Here is an 18,778-nt window from a genome sequence, read left to right as displayed (position 1 = left end):
TGGCCTGCACTCTGCTTGAAATGGTATGAAATTAATTTGATCGCCTGCACTCTGCTTGAAATGGAATTTTAAGGAATAGCTGTGAGTGAACTGCCAGCCCACCAGCCATGAGTCAATCAACTGCCAGCACACCAGCCATGAGTGAGGGAACTGCCAGCCTACCAGCAATGAGTGAGTGAACTGCCAGCCCACCAGCCGTGAGTGAGTGAACTGCCAGCCCACCTTTGGGCCTACCTGAAACCACTCATTTCGGCCCACAAGGCCCTTATTAGCCCAGAAACCAGTCCCCTTTGCCCAAAATGCCCGTATTAGTCCAGGAGGAGCATTTTGGCCCAAAAGGCTCATGCCAGGAAAAGTCTATAAAAAGTGGCTTACACTGAGATTTCACTCAGATGTCCCTTCAGCCCATCAGGCATGTACTAGCCCAGGAGGAGTCCCTTTGGCCCATCAGTAAGTATTCCCCCTGTAAGTATTAAACCTCACCCCAGTATTTTTCTCCCTCCCTTCATTGGCTCCCTGTGAGATCCAGGCCAGGATAGACTTTACTCCTTCATTGCAGTGATCAGTAGAAAAAGATGAAAAATGTCTACAATTGATTCTCCACCCTCTCCCCTTCTCTCTCACAGAGTCTCTCACCTGTTTTGGGCAGAATTTCTGGCAGTTTTTGAGCTGCCAGCCCACCAAGCCCTGAGTGACTGATCTGCCAGCCCACCAGCCCTGAGTAACTGAGCTGCCAGCCCGTCAGCCCACCAGCCCTGAGTGACTGAGCTGTCAGCCCACCAGGCCTGAGTGACTGAGCTGCCGGCCCATCAGGCCTGAGTGACTGAGCTGCCAACCTACCAGGTCTGAGTGACTGAGCTGCCAGCCCAGCATGCCTGAGTGACTGAGCTGTCAGTCCAAGAATCTATTCGGCCCACAATGTCCATACTTGCCCTCTGGAAACCAGTCCCTTCGGCCCACAACATCTATACTAGCACTCCAGAACCCCTCCACCCCCCCCCAACTGGCCACCAGTATTGGAATTGGTGGAGAGGCGGAATATTGTGTTGGGGGACCAGCCCTCCCGTGTGAACATTGGGACCCGACGGGTCCCGCTTAATCTAGTATTCTCTAGATGCATGGATCCAGGGTTCTCACTGCCCGCCCGAATGCAAGTTTGGTTGAAAAGCTTCTGCTTTGTTAGATCCATGCACTTATTGTCCACATATAAAATCTATAGATTCTATTCTTAATCTAATTCTACACTGTAAATGTGTCTTCATGATAAAATGAGACTTTGTGTATAACGTTATAGCATTGCAATTGCACTTTATGGCTTGTAGTGCCCCCATTTGTTTGAAAATGTATATTTTGTGGCAAGTTAAGACCACCGAGGTGGTTACATTATAAATGTAGACATACAATAGAAAAATGGCAGAAATATCGCGAAGATATAAAATTGCGAGACATTTATTCCGATCATGTGTATTTCTTTTCTCTTGACTTTATTAATGATCTAATTTTGTTTTAAATTATGCCAAATCTGAGTGAAATACTCAAAACTGTAAACTTTGCTTCGTAAAGAAGGAAAATTTAGCAGTTGGAACACAATATTTACCAAAAACATTTTCAAAATAATTTATATCAAAATATTGCTTTATAAAAATGATACCACATTCTAGTTTTGTTTGAAACAGAGATTCATAGTATGCATTCTTAATATACCAGGCAATAGAGGATAATAAGTCAGTGCCGTCTCTTTCAAATACTTCTCCAGCTTTGACTCACATAGCAATGTTTGGTAGTGTTTACATTCTTGCATAAAAATTGGTGTTACTATTTTGTGCCTGTATCTTTTTGTTTTCACCTTCTTCCTCTGTGGAGTAAACCTTAAGCATATTCAGTCTTGTACTTATGTCAACCTCTGTCTTGTCAGAATATTCTTGTGCATTTGAAATAATACTTAATTTGTCAAAATATTCTTCAGGCAGGTTTTTTGTCTGTGCTGGCAGAAATGGAGAATTCAACCAAGGCTCTTTCAGGTACTGTGTAAAAACAAAACAAAAAAAGCATTGATGAGATTTCCCATTAAGTAGTGAATACGAAAACCCCCATAAAACATACTCATCTGTTCTTAGGGATGATTTACTATTTTTTTGCTGGGATGAAAATGAGTCCAAATTATTAAAGGTGGAAATTCAGAATCTAGAAGGTAATATTCATTACCAATATTATAATATTAGGAATATTAATTTGAGATGTCCATATTTAAAGAGAAGATGTATAAAAATATAATTGGGCGATGAAATACTTATTTAAAAATCACCAATTATTTGTTATCACATCAGGCAGATATGAATGTACTTGAGCATGAATGTACTTGATTTATGAGGATGATGCCAGAACTGGAACAATAGACAACAAATGAAATACCTCCTTTATGTGTTCGGGCAGGTTGAAGGAAGGGAAAAAAATGTATCTGATGGTTCGGTATCCATGAAGGGACACATAGAAAATGCCAGTGATCACAAGGAAGACAATGAAAAATGATGCAAGGAAAAGCAAAAAAATCTTCCACTCTGCAATTCTACCTGCAAGCACAAAGAAAATAATAAATTTAGTTAGTCAAAAAACTGACATGTTGATGCAAAACTTTTGACAGAATCAAAACGCAAAGTTATTGAGGCCAAAGGCATTTAAAAAAAATTGACTGGCAAAAATGGATTTTGTGACTTAGCATCAGGTGCTGCTTTGTATCACCTGCAATGTAGTGCATTTCTGGTCCAGGTTTCAGTACATGGTGAGGGAAGTGGAGTGGAATGACTTCACATTGTAACTTCATTTCTCTGTACCCACTTCTCTGTAAGGCCTATCTGTATAGTTAAGTGTGTTCGCTGATCTTTAACCAAGCGCATTATTGTAAAATGATATTCTTTTAGGTCAGCCACAATTCTGAACTGTAGGGAAAGTTCAGGCCCAATCCTGCTCTCATTTCTTACATTCTTATCTAATTTTTACACAGCAAAGTCGAAGAAGCAACAACGGAAAAATTGCTATCTATTTTGATTCTAACACTATTGGTTTAAGAAGCTATTGGGAACAGTTACGAATATCTGAGGAAAGACGTAAAATGCTGGAGTAACTCCTTCGGCCCAACATGCCCCCACCGGCCAATATGTCCCAGCTATACTAGTCCCACCTGCCTGCGCTTGGACCATATCCCTCCAAACCTGTCCTATCCATGTACCTGTCTAACTGTTTCTTAAACGTTGGGATAGTCCCAGCCTCATCTACCTCCTCTGGCAGCTTGTTCCATACACCCACCACCCTTTGTGTGAAAATGTTACCCCTCCTATTAAATCTTTTCCCCTTCTCCTTGAACCTATGTCCTCTGGTCCTCGATTACCTTATTCCCATCTGCAGTTCCTTATTTCTAAACTGTGAATATCGGATTTAACAGTGCCAGAGCAGAAAACAATCTCTGTCAATGGAAAGAAAAACATAATGAGACTGCAAACTACTTTTAATCTCACAGTGCATCTTAAGGAAGAACATGCTGATTAAAAATAATAATACCATTGTCCTTTGTAGTTTCACAGATAACTGAACTAGGATGAGTTATCATGTTATCCAACAAAGGTTTAACTTTCAAGCAGTAGGTGGTCCAAGGTTTCAGATTAGCGAGGGTTGTCATCTTCTGCTGGATAAAAGTACTTTCAACCTGTGTGGAATTCAAAAGGTTTGATAAATGGTTACAGGTGTCAAATAGTAATAACACGATGGATCAGATCAAGCGTGCTAAAAGGAGGTTTCAGTGGGAAGTTGGATCAATACTTCACTGAGACTTTTAAAATGCTCTCACAATAGAAATTATTGTTCTCAGTATACTTCCCTAGCATGGCTGATGAACTCAGGGAAATACCTGTTCCAGTGGGTTGAGCAGTTTAACATGTAACCCATGGTTTAGTGAATAGAACAGAATATATTTTTCTTAGTTATAATTTGGTTTCTGCTGCTGTACATCTGAAACTACTTTGCAAAAAGTGAATTAACCCATTCATAATTATATGTTTGAATCTTTGATTTTGATATCCAGATTTTAGGAATTCAATTCATTAATAGGGAAGGGGAATTCTAAAATCCAGCTATGATTTTTTTTACCTTCCTCAATAGGTGAAATGATTGTAAAATGTTTGTGATTTATTGAAAAGAGCTGCAGATAAATTACAATAGACAATAGGTGCAGGAGTAGGCCATTCGGACCTTCGAGCCAGCACCGCCATTCACTGTGATCATGGCTGATCATCCACAATCAGTATCCCGTTCCAGCCTTCTCCCCATATCCCATGACTCTGTTATCTTTAAGAGCTATTTAACTCTCTCTTGAGAGCATCCAGAGAATCGACCTCCACTGCCCTCTGAGGCAGAGAATTCCACAGATTCACAACTCTCTGGGTGAAAACGTTTTTCCTCATCCCCATTCTAAATAGCCTACACCTTATTCTTAAACTGTGGCCCCTGGTTCTGGACTCCCCCAATATCGGGAACATGTTTCCTGTCTCTAGCGTGTCAAATCCCTTAATAATCTTATATGTTTCAATAAGATCCCCCCTCATCCTTCTAAATTCCAGTGTATACAAGCCCAGTTGCTCCATTCTTTCAACGCATGACAGTCCCGCCATCCCGGGAATTAACCCTACGCTGCACTCCCTCAATAGCAAAAATGTCCTTCCTCAAATTTGGAGACCAAAACTGCAAACAGTACTCCAGGTATAGTCTCAACATTTAAAAAAAAAACGTAATTTTCCTCTTCTGATTATTGTTGGATGTTCTCTAAGTTTGCTTTCTGTTTCAATTGAAACCATGGGAGGACAAAGTCTGAGAAATCAGTGGGAGTAGGATGGAAGTTAAAAGTGATGTGCAACTGGAAATTCAGGGTAGATCTTGCTGACTGAAGTGAGTTATTAGTCATAGATGATACATCGTGGAAACATGCCCTTCAGCCCAACTTGCCCACACCGGTCAAAATGTCCCACTACACTAGTCCCACCTGACAGTGTTTGGTCCATATCTCTCCAAACCTGTCCCACCCATGTACTTGTCTGTTTGTTGAACATTGGGATAGTCCCAGCCTCAACTACCTCCTCTGGCAGCTTGGTCCATACACCCACCACCCTTTGTATGAAAATGTTACCCTTCAGATTCCTATTAAATATTTTCCTCTTGTACTCTTGTCCTCAATTCACTAACTCTGGGCAAGAGCCTCTGTGCATCTACCCGATCTATTCCTCTCATGATTTTATACACCTCCATAAGATCATCCCTCATTCTCCTGCGCTCCAAGGAATAGAGTCCCAGCCTACTCAACCTCCCCCTGTAGCTCACACCCTCTAGTCCTGGCAATATAAAGCATATCCTATTAAGCAGTCACCCAGTCTGTATTTGGTTTCTCTCATGTAGATAGTACTGAGTGCACACAATCTGGTAGAAGAAGTAGAAGTGAATTTCTGCCTCACCCGGGAGGACAGTCACTGGATAGTGGGAAGGGAAGATGTTGAAGAGCAGGTGCTAACTGACCTGCATTTACAATTGGCCATAAAATGTTAAACTATATTTCTCAGTCTGTGAAATGTACCTTTTTTTCCTCTACATCTTCCCAGTAGGACACTTGATAACCCAATTCAGGAAAATATTCCCGCATAGATTTATTGTCATTCTCATTTACAGGCTCAGAGATGTTGATGTCGAACATATCCAACCTTGGCTTCACGATCACTGCCAAAGGAGGTCCAATTTCAGCTGTGTTGCAAAGGAACAGTGGGGTAGTGTGAAAAAAATTGTGGACGAATATAAATTTGAATATAAAGTAAGTAAAGATAAAACTAATTCATCCTACTGTCATAAAAAGGCTCAAACTCCGTGGCATTGCTCCACTCGGATGCCTCGTCTTTATATTCAGCTCTTACGCGGAGAAAGTAACCAACCATGATAGTCAGTTCATTGGACAAGTCACATTTGGTGCTGCTGATGTTGGTGCAGCCTTTCTCAAGAGGCTCTTGTTTATACTGATTGTCATAATAGCTGGAAAGAAAGTAATGAAGCCAATTATTTCATCACCACGTACATTGGTAGATACCGTGACACATGCAGTAATTTCTCATTATTCATGTCAAGGTGAGAACAATTATGCTGCCCGAATTTCAGAGGGAATTTCAGATGCTGTTTCACAAATACATGTGGGTCAGGCGGTATCTCTGGAGAATATGGATTGGTGGCATTTCGGTTGCGACCCTTCTTCAGCCTGATTGCAGCAGGGGTGGGGGGGGGGGGGGGGGGGGGGGGGGGGGGGGGGGGGGGGGGGGGGGGGGGGGGGGGGGGGGGGAAGCTAGAAGAGAGGAGGGCCAGGATGAAGTGTGGCAGGTAACGGGTAGGCACGGGTGAAGGGGGGCTTTGATAGGCAGATGGTAGGACAATGGCCAGGGATGTGTAAAAAAAGTGGGACAACGGGATTGAAGAATGGCAAATTGTAGGTGGAGGGGGAGGCAAAGGAGAGAAATAGGCACAAATACAATTGGGGCACAATGGAGTGGAGGGGGGAGGAGGAAAGGAGGTGTCAGGGAGAAGGGTAAAGGGGAGGGGTTCTTGGAGGTTATCTAAAATTAGAGAAGTCAATGTTCATATCCTTGCGTTGTAAGCTGCCTAATGCTTTGGTAATTTAGCAAAATTATGTATTGGACATAAATCAGCTAGCTTTTGTATATTGTTTCAAAGATCATTATCAAGAAATAGTTCATCTTGGCAAGTTCCAGATTACAACTAGAATAAAATGAATAGGCATTCTGGACACTTTTTTAAAAATTCTACTTCCTTGATTGTCACTTTTTAACCACACTAAGTCATTCACAACAATGATATTTATATTCACGAGAGTAATAAAAATAATAGTGTAATCAAATGATGGAATTGTTATATCACTTACCTTTGATATTCAACCGAATAATGTACTCTGCCTTTGTGATAAATAACTGGACTCCATTGGAGTATATTCTTGAAATTGATGGAATGCATTTTCACATTTTGTGGTGAAGGTAGCTTTCCAAAAACTGTATTAAAAATAAGAATAAAGTTAATGTTAATCTGTATGTTTCTCTGGGAAATATTGCCTTGGATTTCATGTCATTAGTTAGCATATTATTAATTTAGATTCCTGGGTGTTAACATCTCAGATGACTTGCCCTGGGCCTGGCACACAGGTATAATCACGAAGAAGGTACACTAGCACCTGGACTTTCTTAGAAGTTTAAAGAGAATCTGCATGTTGCTTGAGTTTGCATGTTGCTATAGCTGCACTATAGAAAGTATTCTGACTGGAACGGTAACTCCGATGGTTTTGGGGGGCAGTTGGTTTCCGCTATGGCTGGTCGTGGTTTTGCCCAAAGATCATAGAGTGGAGCTCCACTCTATGATCTGTGGTTTTGCCGCGCTCATTGTGCGCTTGTTCTGAGATTCTGGATGTCGGAGGTCCTCAGAAGAAGAGAAAAATACGCCTGCGGACCGGATAATTTCGGGTTATGAAGCATCTCGCCAAAAAAGTGGAGGGGCTGCAGCTCCCCTTGCTCCCCGGTTCTGCGGCCATGTACCATAAGGCAGGAGATACAGATGCCTAAAGTCCCATGCCAACAGGTTCAGGAGCAGCTACTTTCCTGCAACAGTAACGTTTATGAACTGACCTGCACAATCCACACTTGGTCCATGGCCATTCTATTCTTTGTTGATTCAGGTGCTCACCTAGATACTTCTTGAATGTTGTGAGAGCACCTACTTCCATCAGCCATTTGGGCAGTGTGTTCCAGATTCCAACCACCATTTGGATGATAAAGGTCTTCCCTTACATGCCCTCTAAACCTCTCACCCAAATTACTTTTAGTTTAAGATACCTCGCAGAGCCCCTTAAAAAATGTCATCCATACATTAATGCACGGAAAGTTAGGTGGACTTGTGATAGACGTGCAATGTAATCAAGTCAAGTTATGTTCAGTAGAGTTTATTGTCATATGGCGAGTGTTGGCATATTGGTATATATCCAATTTTATTCACTCTTTTGTGGTCTTCCAATATCTAGCATAACAATGAAAGGAAGCTAATTCCACCTAGTGCCAAAATACTCAGAAAATGCCCCAGTTGCTCAGCAGCAGATACTCAAGGTGGATATTTAAGGTAGTCACCCTTGAACCACCTCCTTAATATATATTAATTGTATGGGTTATTAGGTTATTGTATGGCACTATTCAAGTCAATTTGTAATGGTCTCAAAATTATCCTGAAGCAAATTATGTCTTCATGATTGAACTTAGGAAAGTGGTGCAAGGAAGCAGGTAGAACCGGTTTTAGCAACAGCATATTTGTGATGGAAATAAAGTGATGCTTCATTTAGTCTGAGCTTTGAATTTAATTTTTCAAATGAAAAGATGTTAACGTTGGGGGGAGGGAAACTATTTTTCTCAACCAATCTCTAAAACGTTTAACTGATAATTGAATAATAATCATTGGATATTTTTGAATTGAGAAGCAGTGAATGCAAATGCTGATATTTATCACGTCAGGTTGTATTTCATAAGAACATTCCTAGAGGAAAGGAAAGTTTATTTCCAAGCATCATGCAAATCTGACATAAATATTGAACAGTTCCCATTTCCTTGTTCCACAAACATTTGGAACTCCCCACACAACTAGCCAAAAGAATCATCATGATTCAAGGAGGTGTTGTAAACTCCTATCTCACCAGGGACTGACTTTTACTGTACCACTCTAAATTGCTGTTTTTTTTCCCTTTTTCCTTCCACCCACACTATTTAATATGTAAAAGAATATGTGATTCTGTTCCATTCTGTTTGAAGTTTGTTTGGTTGTTTGTTTGTTTGTCTTTTTGCACAAAGTCCGCGAGCATTGCCACTTTTCATTTCACTGCACATCTCGTATGTGTATGTGACAAATAAACTTGACTAGACTTGACTTGATCACAACTTTCTCCAGAGCACCAGGGCCGAGCAAACAATAGTGTCCTTTCCAGTGATGCACACATCCCATAAATGAATTCTATCAAGTTAACAACTATAATCCTCAATACAGAAACTAAGAAAAGTTATATGCCACTTACACAGCACATTGGCAAGATTTTAACACCTGATTAATTACATAAATTGTAGGTATAATCTTCATATGGTATGGGAAGACACAAGAGTCAATTTTCACATGTCTCACATCTAGAAATTGAATTATAAATTAATTGATAAAAAATAAGGAATTGCAGATGCTGGTTTACAGAAAAGGACACAAAGTGTTGGTATAACTCAGCAGGTTAGGCAACATCTCTGGAGAACATGGGTAGGCGACATTTCGGATCGGGCCCCGTCTTCAGTCTTCAATTGACTTGCTTTTGGTTGTAAAGAACTGCAGGTGCTGTTTTATCCCAAAGGGAGACACAAAGTACTGGAATAACTCAGTGGGTCAGGCAACATCACTGGAGGAAAAGGATAGGTGATGTTTCGGGTCAGGAACCTTCTTCTGTTTTTGGTGATCCTGGTTGAGGATCCAGGTTGGCAAAGATAGGATGGTCAGGGATCTAAACTAAACTGATTAGCTGATTAGTTTCCTGGAACACCACTGTAAAAGTGATAGAAATGGTGTTGTGAAAATATGGATTTTCAAGGGTCTTTTGATGGATAAACATCTTAACGAAATATTATTGAACAAAATCAGACTGCTTTGGGCTTTCTCTGCCTTCTGGCAATTGCTTTGCCTCCAGTAGCTTTATTTATGTAAAAAAATGTTATTCCCAGAAGAGAGATAAAGGGAACAGCTGTTTCAGAATCTTATCCCATCTGTAATGAAACAAAATTTTGCTTCCAGTGCCTCTTATTGCTTTTCTGATTGTAAAAGGTAGCTAGAAAGCAGCTTAATATATATATATTTTCCATCTTCTCCACTTTCTCCAGAGATGCTGCATGACCCGCTGAGTTACTCCAGCATTTTGTGTCTACGTTTAATATATAGTTTGTCAGGTTAGAGTTTTATTAATTTATTTGTTAGAACACCAAAAGAATTAAGGAAAATTATAGGTAGACAAAAATGCTAGAGAAACTCAGTGGGTGAAGCAGCATTTATGGAGCGAAGGAGTAGGTGACGTTTCAGGTTGAGACCCTTCTTCAGACTGATGTGGGGGTAATGGGGGGAAGAAGAAAGGAAGAGGCGGACACAGTGGGCTGTGGGAGAACCGGGGAGGGGAGGGGAAGGAGGAAGAAAGCAAGGACTACCTGAAATTGGAGAAGTCAATGTTCATTCCGCTGAGGTGTAAACTACCCAAGCGAAATATGAGGTGGTGCTCCTCCAATTTATTATGATAAATCCATGTCTTAATAGTGGTTAGTATTTATATCCCATTCAAGGTTAACATCATTAATTGTTTGAATAGAAAACAATCAAGAAGAAAGATTCTGATGAAATGATGATTACAATTAGTACGGGTGTCAGGGGTAATGGGGAGAACGCAGGAGAATAGGGTTGAGAGCGAAAGATAGATCAGCCATGATTGAATGATGAATTAGAATGGCCAAATTTTGCTCCTATAACATGAACTTGTGAAAGGTCATCATCCTGAAATGTTAACTGTCTTTCTCGCCACACGTGCTGCCTGATCTACTGAGTGTTTCCAGCACTTCATGGGTTTTTTCCCCCAGTTTTCCGCGTCCTCCATTTATTGTTCTTTGAACACAGGTAAAGCTTGCACCAAGGTTAAAAACACAGGGTCAGTTTGCATTTAACACCAGCAACCAGGGCCGGCCTTAAGCCGATTGGATCAATTGCTCCCAATTGGGTCCCACGCCAGAGGGGGCCCCGCGCTAATCTCTATGTACTTTTCAGAGGTGATCTACTCATTTTGTTTGTTACTTGTAGGCTTACATGTATGCAATTTTATATTAAAATGTAGCTTAGATCTGTTTGGTCCATTAACTCCATGCACTTTTTAAGCGCACATTTTGATTACTTTCCATTCTACCATAGAGATATAAAGTCCACAATAGACTTTATTTATATTTCTATGATTCTATAGACCTTGGCTGGGAACCTGGGGCTCACCAAAATTGTTCCCAATTGGGCCCCGCACCTCTTAAGGTCGGCCCTGCCAGCAACATCTTGGAATGTCTTGCAGTGCTTCATCTGAATATTGCCAAGCAATAATTTGATAATTTGCCATAGAAAGAGATGTTGGGCCACTCTCTTTCACGTGCTGCCTGATCTGCTGAGTGTTTCCAGCACTTCATGGGTTTTTTTCCCCAGTTTTGATACAAAAGTATCGAGGGATCTTGAAGTCCATAGCTCCCCAAAAGTGGCACACAAAATAGTGAGAGTGGGAAAGAAGGCATATGCTATGCTTGTCTTCATTGGTCGAGGCATGATAACTTTGAAAGAAATTACAAGTTTACAAAACACAGCTGAATGTACAGTTGGAATAATTTAAGTTTTAAAGGAGAATAAGATCGCATGTGTCACTTAGTAAATTTGTTTTTAATTAAAAGAGCTGTTGTTGTTGTTAAATGTCCTTATGATTGTTCCTCAAGGTGGTGAATTATGAATATTGCAGGATTGGAGTAAAGTTCATCGTCACTGGTCAAACAAACCAAGGGTGTAAAATCTGATAATACTCCATGCGACGGGATTGTTAAAATTACAGCAAGATATTAGCGTGGAATAGAACGATTTGTTACTGCAGTAGAAATGAGCAGGTGTTAGTATTTCTGCTTTCGCTAAAGTCTTCTCCTATTTCAGAAACGCAAATCCGAAGGCAGGAAGTTCCCGAGATTTAGCTGATCAGTTGTGGACACAACATGCTGCCTTCTCTCTAGAGATGCCGCCTCACCCGCTGAGTTACTCCAGCATTTTGTGTCTACCTTTGATTTAAACCAGCATCTGCAGTTCTTTCTTACACATTAGCTGATCAGTTACCTGGTTGGCTGCACAATTGGTATCAGCGGTAACTTTAAAGAATGCTCCTAGTCTTCCTTCGTTTCCACACACCCCAGAATCAATAGAATATTTCTGGACGGATCATGTGTCACATAATTATGATCTTTTAAAATAAATGGGCGAATTAAAAAAAACCCACAATCACCCAGTCGGGAATCCGAATAGAAAGTCCACTCGGTAAGAGGAAGTGAATATGTCCATTAGTGAACTGATCACATCCAGTGTCTAGGATGCTTTATTTAAATATAAACTTCACTTCTGTCCATGAAATAATACAACCGGTTCAAGCAAGAAATAGTAAAATATTGAAGGCTGTCAACAGTTCACAAATGGGAATATTAAATGAAGCGAATCTCGCAATTTTGCGGATTCACCATGGTTTTTCCGCCCGATGTAGTTCCAATCTGGAGTTTGATTACACGCCAATTTTGATTGATATTTCACTGGAACGACGCAAATGGGACCACTAACCTGGGGATGTTAAAGCTGTCATCATCAGGGAATGCAGCAGGACTCTTCCCACGGCCATGTCTCCCTCTCATCGGCCCGCCTCGATCTACTACTGACCTCGGAGTTTCCTCATTCTTCCACATCAGCCTCTAAACGTGTGATAAAGGTTACAATTGGGCGGAGATTACCTGAAAGTCTCCAATGGCACTCGCCAGGAAACAGCACCGGGCGTTTGCTCTTTGGCAAATGTCTTTGTTAGCTAATTCCTGGAATTGGCTAATCAAGAAGTATATAACAATAATAATATACTCCATCGGAACTGAGCGTTATGGCCGTGAATGACAGTTCTAATCAGATGTCAAACTTAGACTGCTGACTCTCTAGGCTGAATGTAAAATAACCCTGAACATTACTTAGAGTAGAGAGTAGTTCAGTTCAAAACGTACCTCACACATAGCTGTAAAATAATAAATAATAATGTATATAATACTGTAAGGCTATGTCTCTCTACATTACATATTAGCCCGCAAATAAGGAGGAGGAAGCCACTGGTCATTCAAACTGTAACCTCAACTCCATATTCCTGCCTAACTCTCCTAACCTTGTCCCCCCCTGCTTATCAAGAATCAGCCTTTCAGTGCCTTAATAATAGTCACAGTCACAGAGCACGGAAACAAGGCCTTCGCACACCTTGACCATGTCTATCACCAACCAGAGAGCAGTCCTGAGCTATCATCTACCTTATTAGAGACCTCTGGACTATCTTTAATGAAACTTGTCTGGACTTTATCTTGCACTAAACGTTATTCCCTTCATCCTGTATCTACACAGTGGGTGGCTTGATTGTAATCATGTATAGTCTTTCCGCTGACTGGATAGCGTGCAACAACAAACTTTTTCACTGTACCTCAGTACACATGAAAAATAATCTAAACATTTGCCTGTAGTTGACCCATATACCTCTAAACCCTTCCTGTCCACACATCTGTCCAAACGTCTTTTGAAAGTTGCAATTGTATCCACTTCTACAGCTTCCTCTGGCAGCTCATTCCAGATCTTGAGTACTCTGTCCATTTAGTACTGTGCTTACAAACCTGTTGTGCGGCTGCAACTAAGTATTTCTGTGTTCTGTTTCAGTACATATGATAATTAACTACTCGTGATCCAGTCAAAGACTTTGCTTCCACCACTGTTTCAGGAAAGATTCACAACCAAGAGAAAATGTTGCTTCATCTCCATCTTACATACATGTTCCACCCCTCCAGCTTCCAATGGAAATTACTTAAGTGCATCCCAAACTTGCTATAAGGCCATGATTAAGTAGAATGACAGGTAAATCAATCACTCGGACTCCGTTCTTTCACTGGAGTAGGTTCTCCAGTTTATTCTGAGGAAGAACAATTCTGCAGTCCCTCGTCATCCCAACCTGGTGTAAAAGGGTAAGCGTTAAAAGCAAGGAGATTTTAAGTGGGAGAAAAAAGCTCAGGTATTCTTTTCTTATTTATCTGACCATTACAGAAGGTAATTGAGGGCAGTTCATTGGCTATATTTAAGAGGGAGTTAGATGTGGCCCTTGTGGCTAAAGGGATCAGGGGGTATGGAGAGAAGGCAGGTACAGGATACTGAGTTGGATGATCAGCCATGATCATATTGAATGGCGGTGCAGGCTCGAAGGGCCGAATGGTCTACTCCTGCACCAATTTTCTATGTTTCTACTACAAAAATGTTTATTAGTAAAATATTGGTATCTTAACACCATTTATCAATTTAAGCTAAAAATACATTCATTATTTAAAAAAGTTTTTAAATGTCTCTGTACACATAAATGTTATTTAACACCCTAGGAAAGCCCTCACCAACTTTGGCATAAATCAAAGTTATAATCTCCAGTCTTGCCTTGTGTTGGGACATACAGGGACAAAATCTCAGCAGTATCCCAGCAGTTCATAAGTGATAGGAGCAGAATTAGGCCATTTGGCCTATCAAGTCTACTCCGCCATTCAATCATGGCTGATCTATCGCCCCCTCATAAAGCCATTCTCCTGCTTTCTCCCCATAACCCCTGACAGTTGCCCAGGCATGGGGGAGTTTGTTGCCTGAACTGAGCACAATTTCACCCAAAGCTTTTACAAACCTGATCTAAGATCAAGCCACCTGCTCAGCTCACAGCCCCAGGAGGGGCTGACTGATACTCGAGTGAAACACATTTAAGCTAGGTTCTATTTATGATTAATCACTTCTATTATGTTATTTCCTCCTTTCTTCACTAAAGGCATCATGTTTCTGGCTGTTTGTTGCCAACATTGCCGTGTTGTAATCCTTGCTGTGATTGTCAGGGAAGTGAAACTCTGCACTGTTTAGCTACCTATTTCAAACATTTATAAAACTTGTTTTAATAGTTTTTCATTGATATTTAAAGCTTTTAACCATCATGTTTAGTTCAGGCCTTTCACCATAAATTAATAAACATGATATTTTATTGATAATTAGAGATTGCTGACAATCATTAATATAATGAGAATATTTTTGATGTACCCTAGCTCAATAATTCAATGTCTTTTTTATTTACATTAACTAGTATACTAAGGTATACTAGGGTCATGGGCAATAGTATAAAAACGTTGTGAACAGGTTAATAGTGTTTTAACTTATATAAATGTGTCTGTTTATCCATACTAGGTTAATATGGGTGTGGGACAAATACAGGGTTCAGTTTAGGTTTAATTTATAGATACAACATGGAAACAGGAACTTTGGCTCACAATTGATCGCCAGTTCACAGTTCTATGTTATTCCACTTTTACGTCCATTCCTTACTCACTAGGGGCAATTTCACAGAGTATAATTAAATTACGTCTTTGGGTAGGAGACCTGAACACCCGGAGGAAACACACGCAGTCAGAGGGAGAACGTGCAAACTCCATGCAGACAGCACCCAAAGTCAGGATCAAACCTGGGTCTCTGACTTTGTGAGACAGCAACACTACGAAGATGATTGAGCCCAATAACTCATTGGATCATGAGCGTCCCGTTTCAAAGAGAAGTGAAAATGTGTCAAACGAGTATATTTAAAATCAACATCAACATATCATGAAACTTTGCAATTTTGCCTTTCATCAAAATTTAAACTTTTGCACAAATTTAGCAAGCACAATTTACATTCTGCCTTAGTTCTACTCCCGGGTTTTGAGACTATTGAGTTTTTAAAGTGATTGCTGAGAATACCCACTTGTTTAAAACCCCATCCCCGGTCTCGTCACAACATAATTGGATATCGTACTCTCGTTAGTCATGACACTTCCTGCACACTTTGCTTTCCCGTGCAGTGTCCTCTAGTGTTCAAACAAATGACAAATTAAAAACGAGCTATGCATCTTCAACATTTATTTCTGTAAATCCAAAATAAAATCCATATTTATTGATCACATATAGACCACGAGAACATCTGAGATATTTTAATAGAAGCAGCACTTTTACATTTTACTTGAAAAGGCTTTGACATCAATTTAGAAAGCTTTTGACAATTCTGTCCATTCAGTCCCCACGTTTCTGCACATGTGGACTTTTGTAAAGCCCAGGACTTATTAAATGACAAGTGGCTCCAGTTCATGCTCCGTCGTTGGATTCTGTGTAGAACCCAGTGATGGGGACCATTCTTGCAGGGATTCACTGACATTGCACAAAGAAAGATCACCGCTCAGATCCTGTACCAACACCATTGTTTTAAACAAATTCCAGGACTGTGGATGAATTAATGTTTTGAATTTTGCTTTTATTGTTCAAATAATGAAAACTAATAACATGTCAACAACTATCTTAAAATCATTAACTTAAATTTACAACTATCACAGCTAAGTCTTGATGCCGAGTGGAGCCAGTGTTGAAGAAGCCAAAGTCTATTCCCTCTTATTAATCAGTTGGATAGTCATAGTCAGAGATATTCACCACAGAAAACAGGCCTTCGACCCATCTTGTCCATGCTCACCAGTTGGCAGTCTGGGCTAGTCCCATTTGCCTGCATTTGGCCCATATCCCCAAGAACCTCCCAAATCCATAAATCTGACCAAATGTCTTTTGAAAGTTACAATTGTATTTGCTTCTATAGCTTTCTCTGGCCACTCTTCCAGGAACAAACTGCCTTTTGAGTAAAAAGGTTGCCTCTGCAATCTCTCTCAACTCTCTTCCCTCTCATCTTAAACATATGGCCTCTAGTTCTTGAATCCTCTACCCTGGGAAAAAAACCCAGAGATGATCTTGTACAATAAGAGTAACTACCTCAAGGTCACCACCTCAACGTCCTACACCCCAAAGAAAAAATGTCCCAGCCTCTTCCTCCCATAACTAAAGCTCTCAGCTCCAGCTAACACAGTGTTTCCACTTTGAAGGAAATTATCCGTAATTCGGGAAATTCTGGTTGTCTTCGGGTCATTTTAGGGAAATGGAATAATTTTGAGAAATTTCCGCATCTGACCCGCGAAGTGGTGTAAAGGTAATACCCACAGCACAGCCGGTTTGGCGCTCAAATGTTTAAACAGAGCGCTGTCAGTTTAACACGTGGGAATTTAAACAAAGAGCTGTCGACTGCAGTGCTCTGTGTTCTAAATATAGCGCTACCGGCTGCTGCTCTATGGGCTTTAAACATAGCGCTATAGCCACAGCGCTATGGGTCACAGACGGTTTGGGAAAATTCTCATATAACAATGAGTCTTTGGAATTCTCTTTCTCAGTGGAAGCTGAGCCTTTGATTATTTTCTAGGCAGTGGTAGAATTCTGGAGAAGCCTAGTGGTGAAAAGTTACCAGTGGGTGGTGGGATTGCAGTTACATTGGGAATGGCCTTGATTTTACCAAATGGTAGGTGGGTTCAAGGGGCTGAGAGGGAGAGAGGGAGGGTGGAGAGAGGGAGGGAGGGAGAGAGGGAGAGGGGAGAGAGAGAGGGAGGGAGGGAAAGGGTAGGGGAGGAAGGGAGGGAGAGAGGAAGGGCGGGAGAGAGCAGAGACAGACACATGAGAGCAGATTGAAAAAAAATGAAGACAACGAAAGCTTTTGGAGGAAACAAAAGCTGCCTTGCATAACACTGTACAAGTGAGTAACAGAAGCAGGCAGATACAGTGTAGTTACATTGATCTGTTTTGTCTTGTTCTTCTTTGTGTTGTTATCGTGTGCCCACAAAAAAACCCCAACAAATAGCACGCAGGAAGCATTTTTGAAAATTTCAGGAAATACCATCAAATTCCAGGAAATTTGGGATTCTTTTTAAGGAATTGTATTTTGAAGGTGTGGAAGCACTGAGCTAACATCTTGGTGAATCTCTTCCACACCTTTTCCAGCTTAATGACATCCTTCCTATTTACATTTCCCTGGTCAATTTGTCCCTTCCCACCCAAGCCACCCCCTCCCCGGGTACTTTCCCTTGCAACCGCAGGAAATGCTACACTTGTCGCTTTACCTCCCCCCTTGACTTCATCCAAGGACCCAAGCAGTCTTTCCAGGTGAGGCAGAGGCTCACCTGCACCTCCTCCAACCTCATCTACTGCATCTGCTGTTCCAGGAGTCAACTTCTCCACATCGGCGAGACCAAGCGCAGGCTTGGCGATTGCTTCGCCCAACACCTCCAGTCAGTTCACAATAACCAACCTGATTTCCCTGTGGCTCAGCACTTCAACTCCCCCTCCCATTACAAATCCGACCTCACCCGCTGAGTTTCTCCAGCATTTTTGTCTACCTTCGATTTTTCCAGTATCTGCAGTTCCTTCTTAAACAAATCCATCCTATAGCTGGTCAGTCATAACTACACACAATGCTCCTAGCGTGGTCTCACCAATGACTTGTACAGCTGCATCATGATGCCCCAGCTTTTTCCCCAATTAAGGCAAATTTGGCAAAGGCTTTCTACACCACCCTGTAAAACCCGACGTAACTTTCAGTGAACCATACATCTTCTCTCTGCTCTGCAACACTCTCCAGGGATCTGCACTGGTACAACAGAAATTGTGATGGAGGAACCTGGCTGTTTGACTAGCATTCCCATTATTGTCAATTTTCCTAATTTAAATGCTAATCTACCAATGTTCGAGAGGAGGACTTACTGGAGATAAGACACAAAATGCTGGAGTAACTCAGCGGGACAGGCAGCATCTCTGGAGAGAAGTTTGGTTAAACTAGCATTTGCAGTTCCTTCCTACACATTGGGAGGATACACAACTCATCGCTGGGAGGATGTGCAAATGTTACAGACTGCACCACAGGTCAGGATTGCACCCGGGTCGCTGGAAGTAGGAGGTAGCAGTTCTATTAGGCGTGCATGTCAACCCAATGTGGGCTTTA

At 41.2% G+C, this 18,778-nt stretch overlaps 1 protein-coding gene across 1 annotated transcript; it reads right to left on the bottom strand.

Annotated features, from left to right (window-relative positions):
- Positions 1–1,448: 1,448 nt before the first annotated feature.
- LOC129702966 (interleukin-10 receptor subunit beta-like) lies at positions 1,449–12,627 on the bottom strand. The gene is made up of 7 exons (XM_055645082.1): positions 12,475–12,627; positions 6,959–7,082; positions 5,876–6,060; positions 5,615–5,778; positions 3,556–3,700; positions 2,413–2,570; positions 1,449–2,024 (listed from the first exon to the last, which is right to left on the bottom strand). The coding sequence occupies exons 1-7, from the start codon at positions 12,530–12,532 to the stop codon at positions 1,788–1,790; spliced, it is 1,071 nt and encodes a 356-aa protein (XP_055501057.1). The 5' UTR covers positions 12,533–12,627; the 3' UTR covers positions 1,449–1,787.
- Between the last annotated feature and the right edge of the window lie 6,151 nt (positions 12,628–18,778).

The sequence above is a fragment of the Leucoraja erinacea genome, chromosome 13 (genome assembly GCF_028641065.1).
Source record: "Leucoraja erinacea ecotype New England chromosome 13, Leri_hhj_1, whole genome shotgun sequence".
Classification (NCBI taxonomy): domain Eukaryota; kingdom Metazoa; phylum Chordata; class Chondrichthyes; order Rajiformes; family Rajidae; genus Leucoraja; species Leucoraja erinaceus.
The sequence above is the reverse complement of the archived record's forward strand: the minus strand, read 5'-3'. Positions and strand labels throughout refer to the sequence as shown.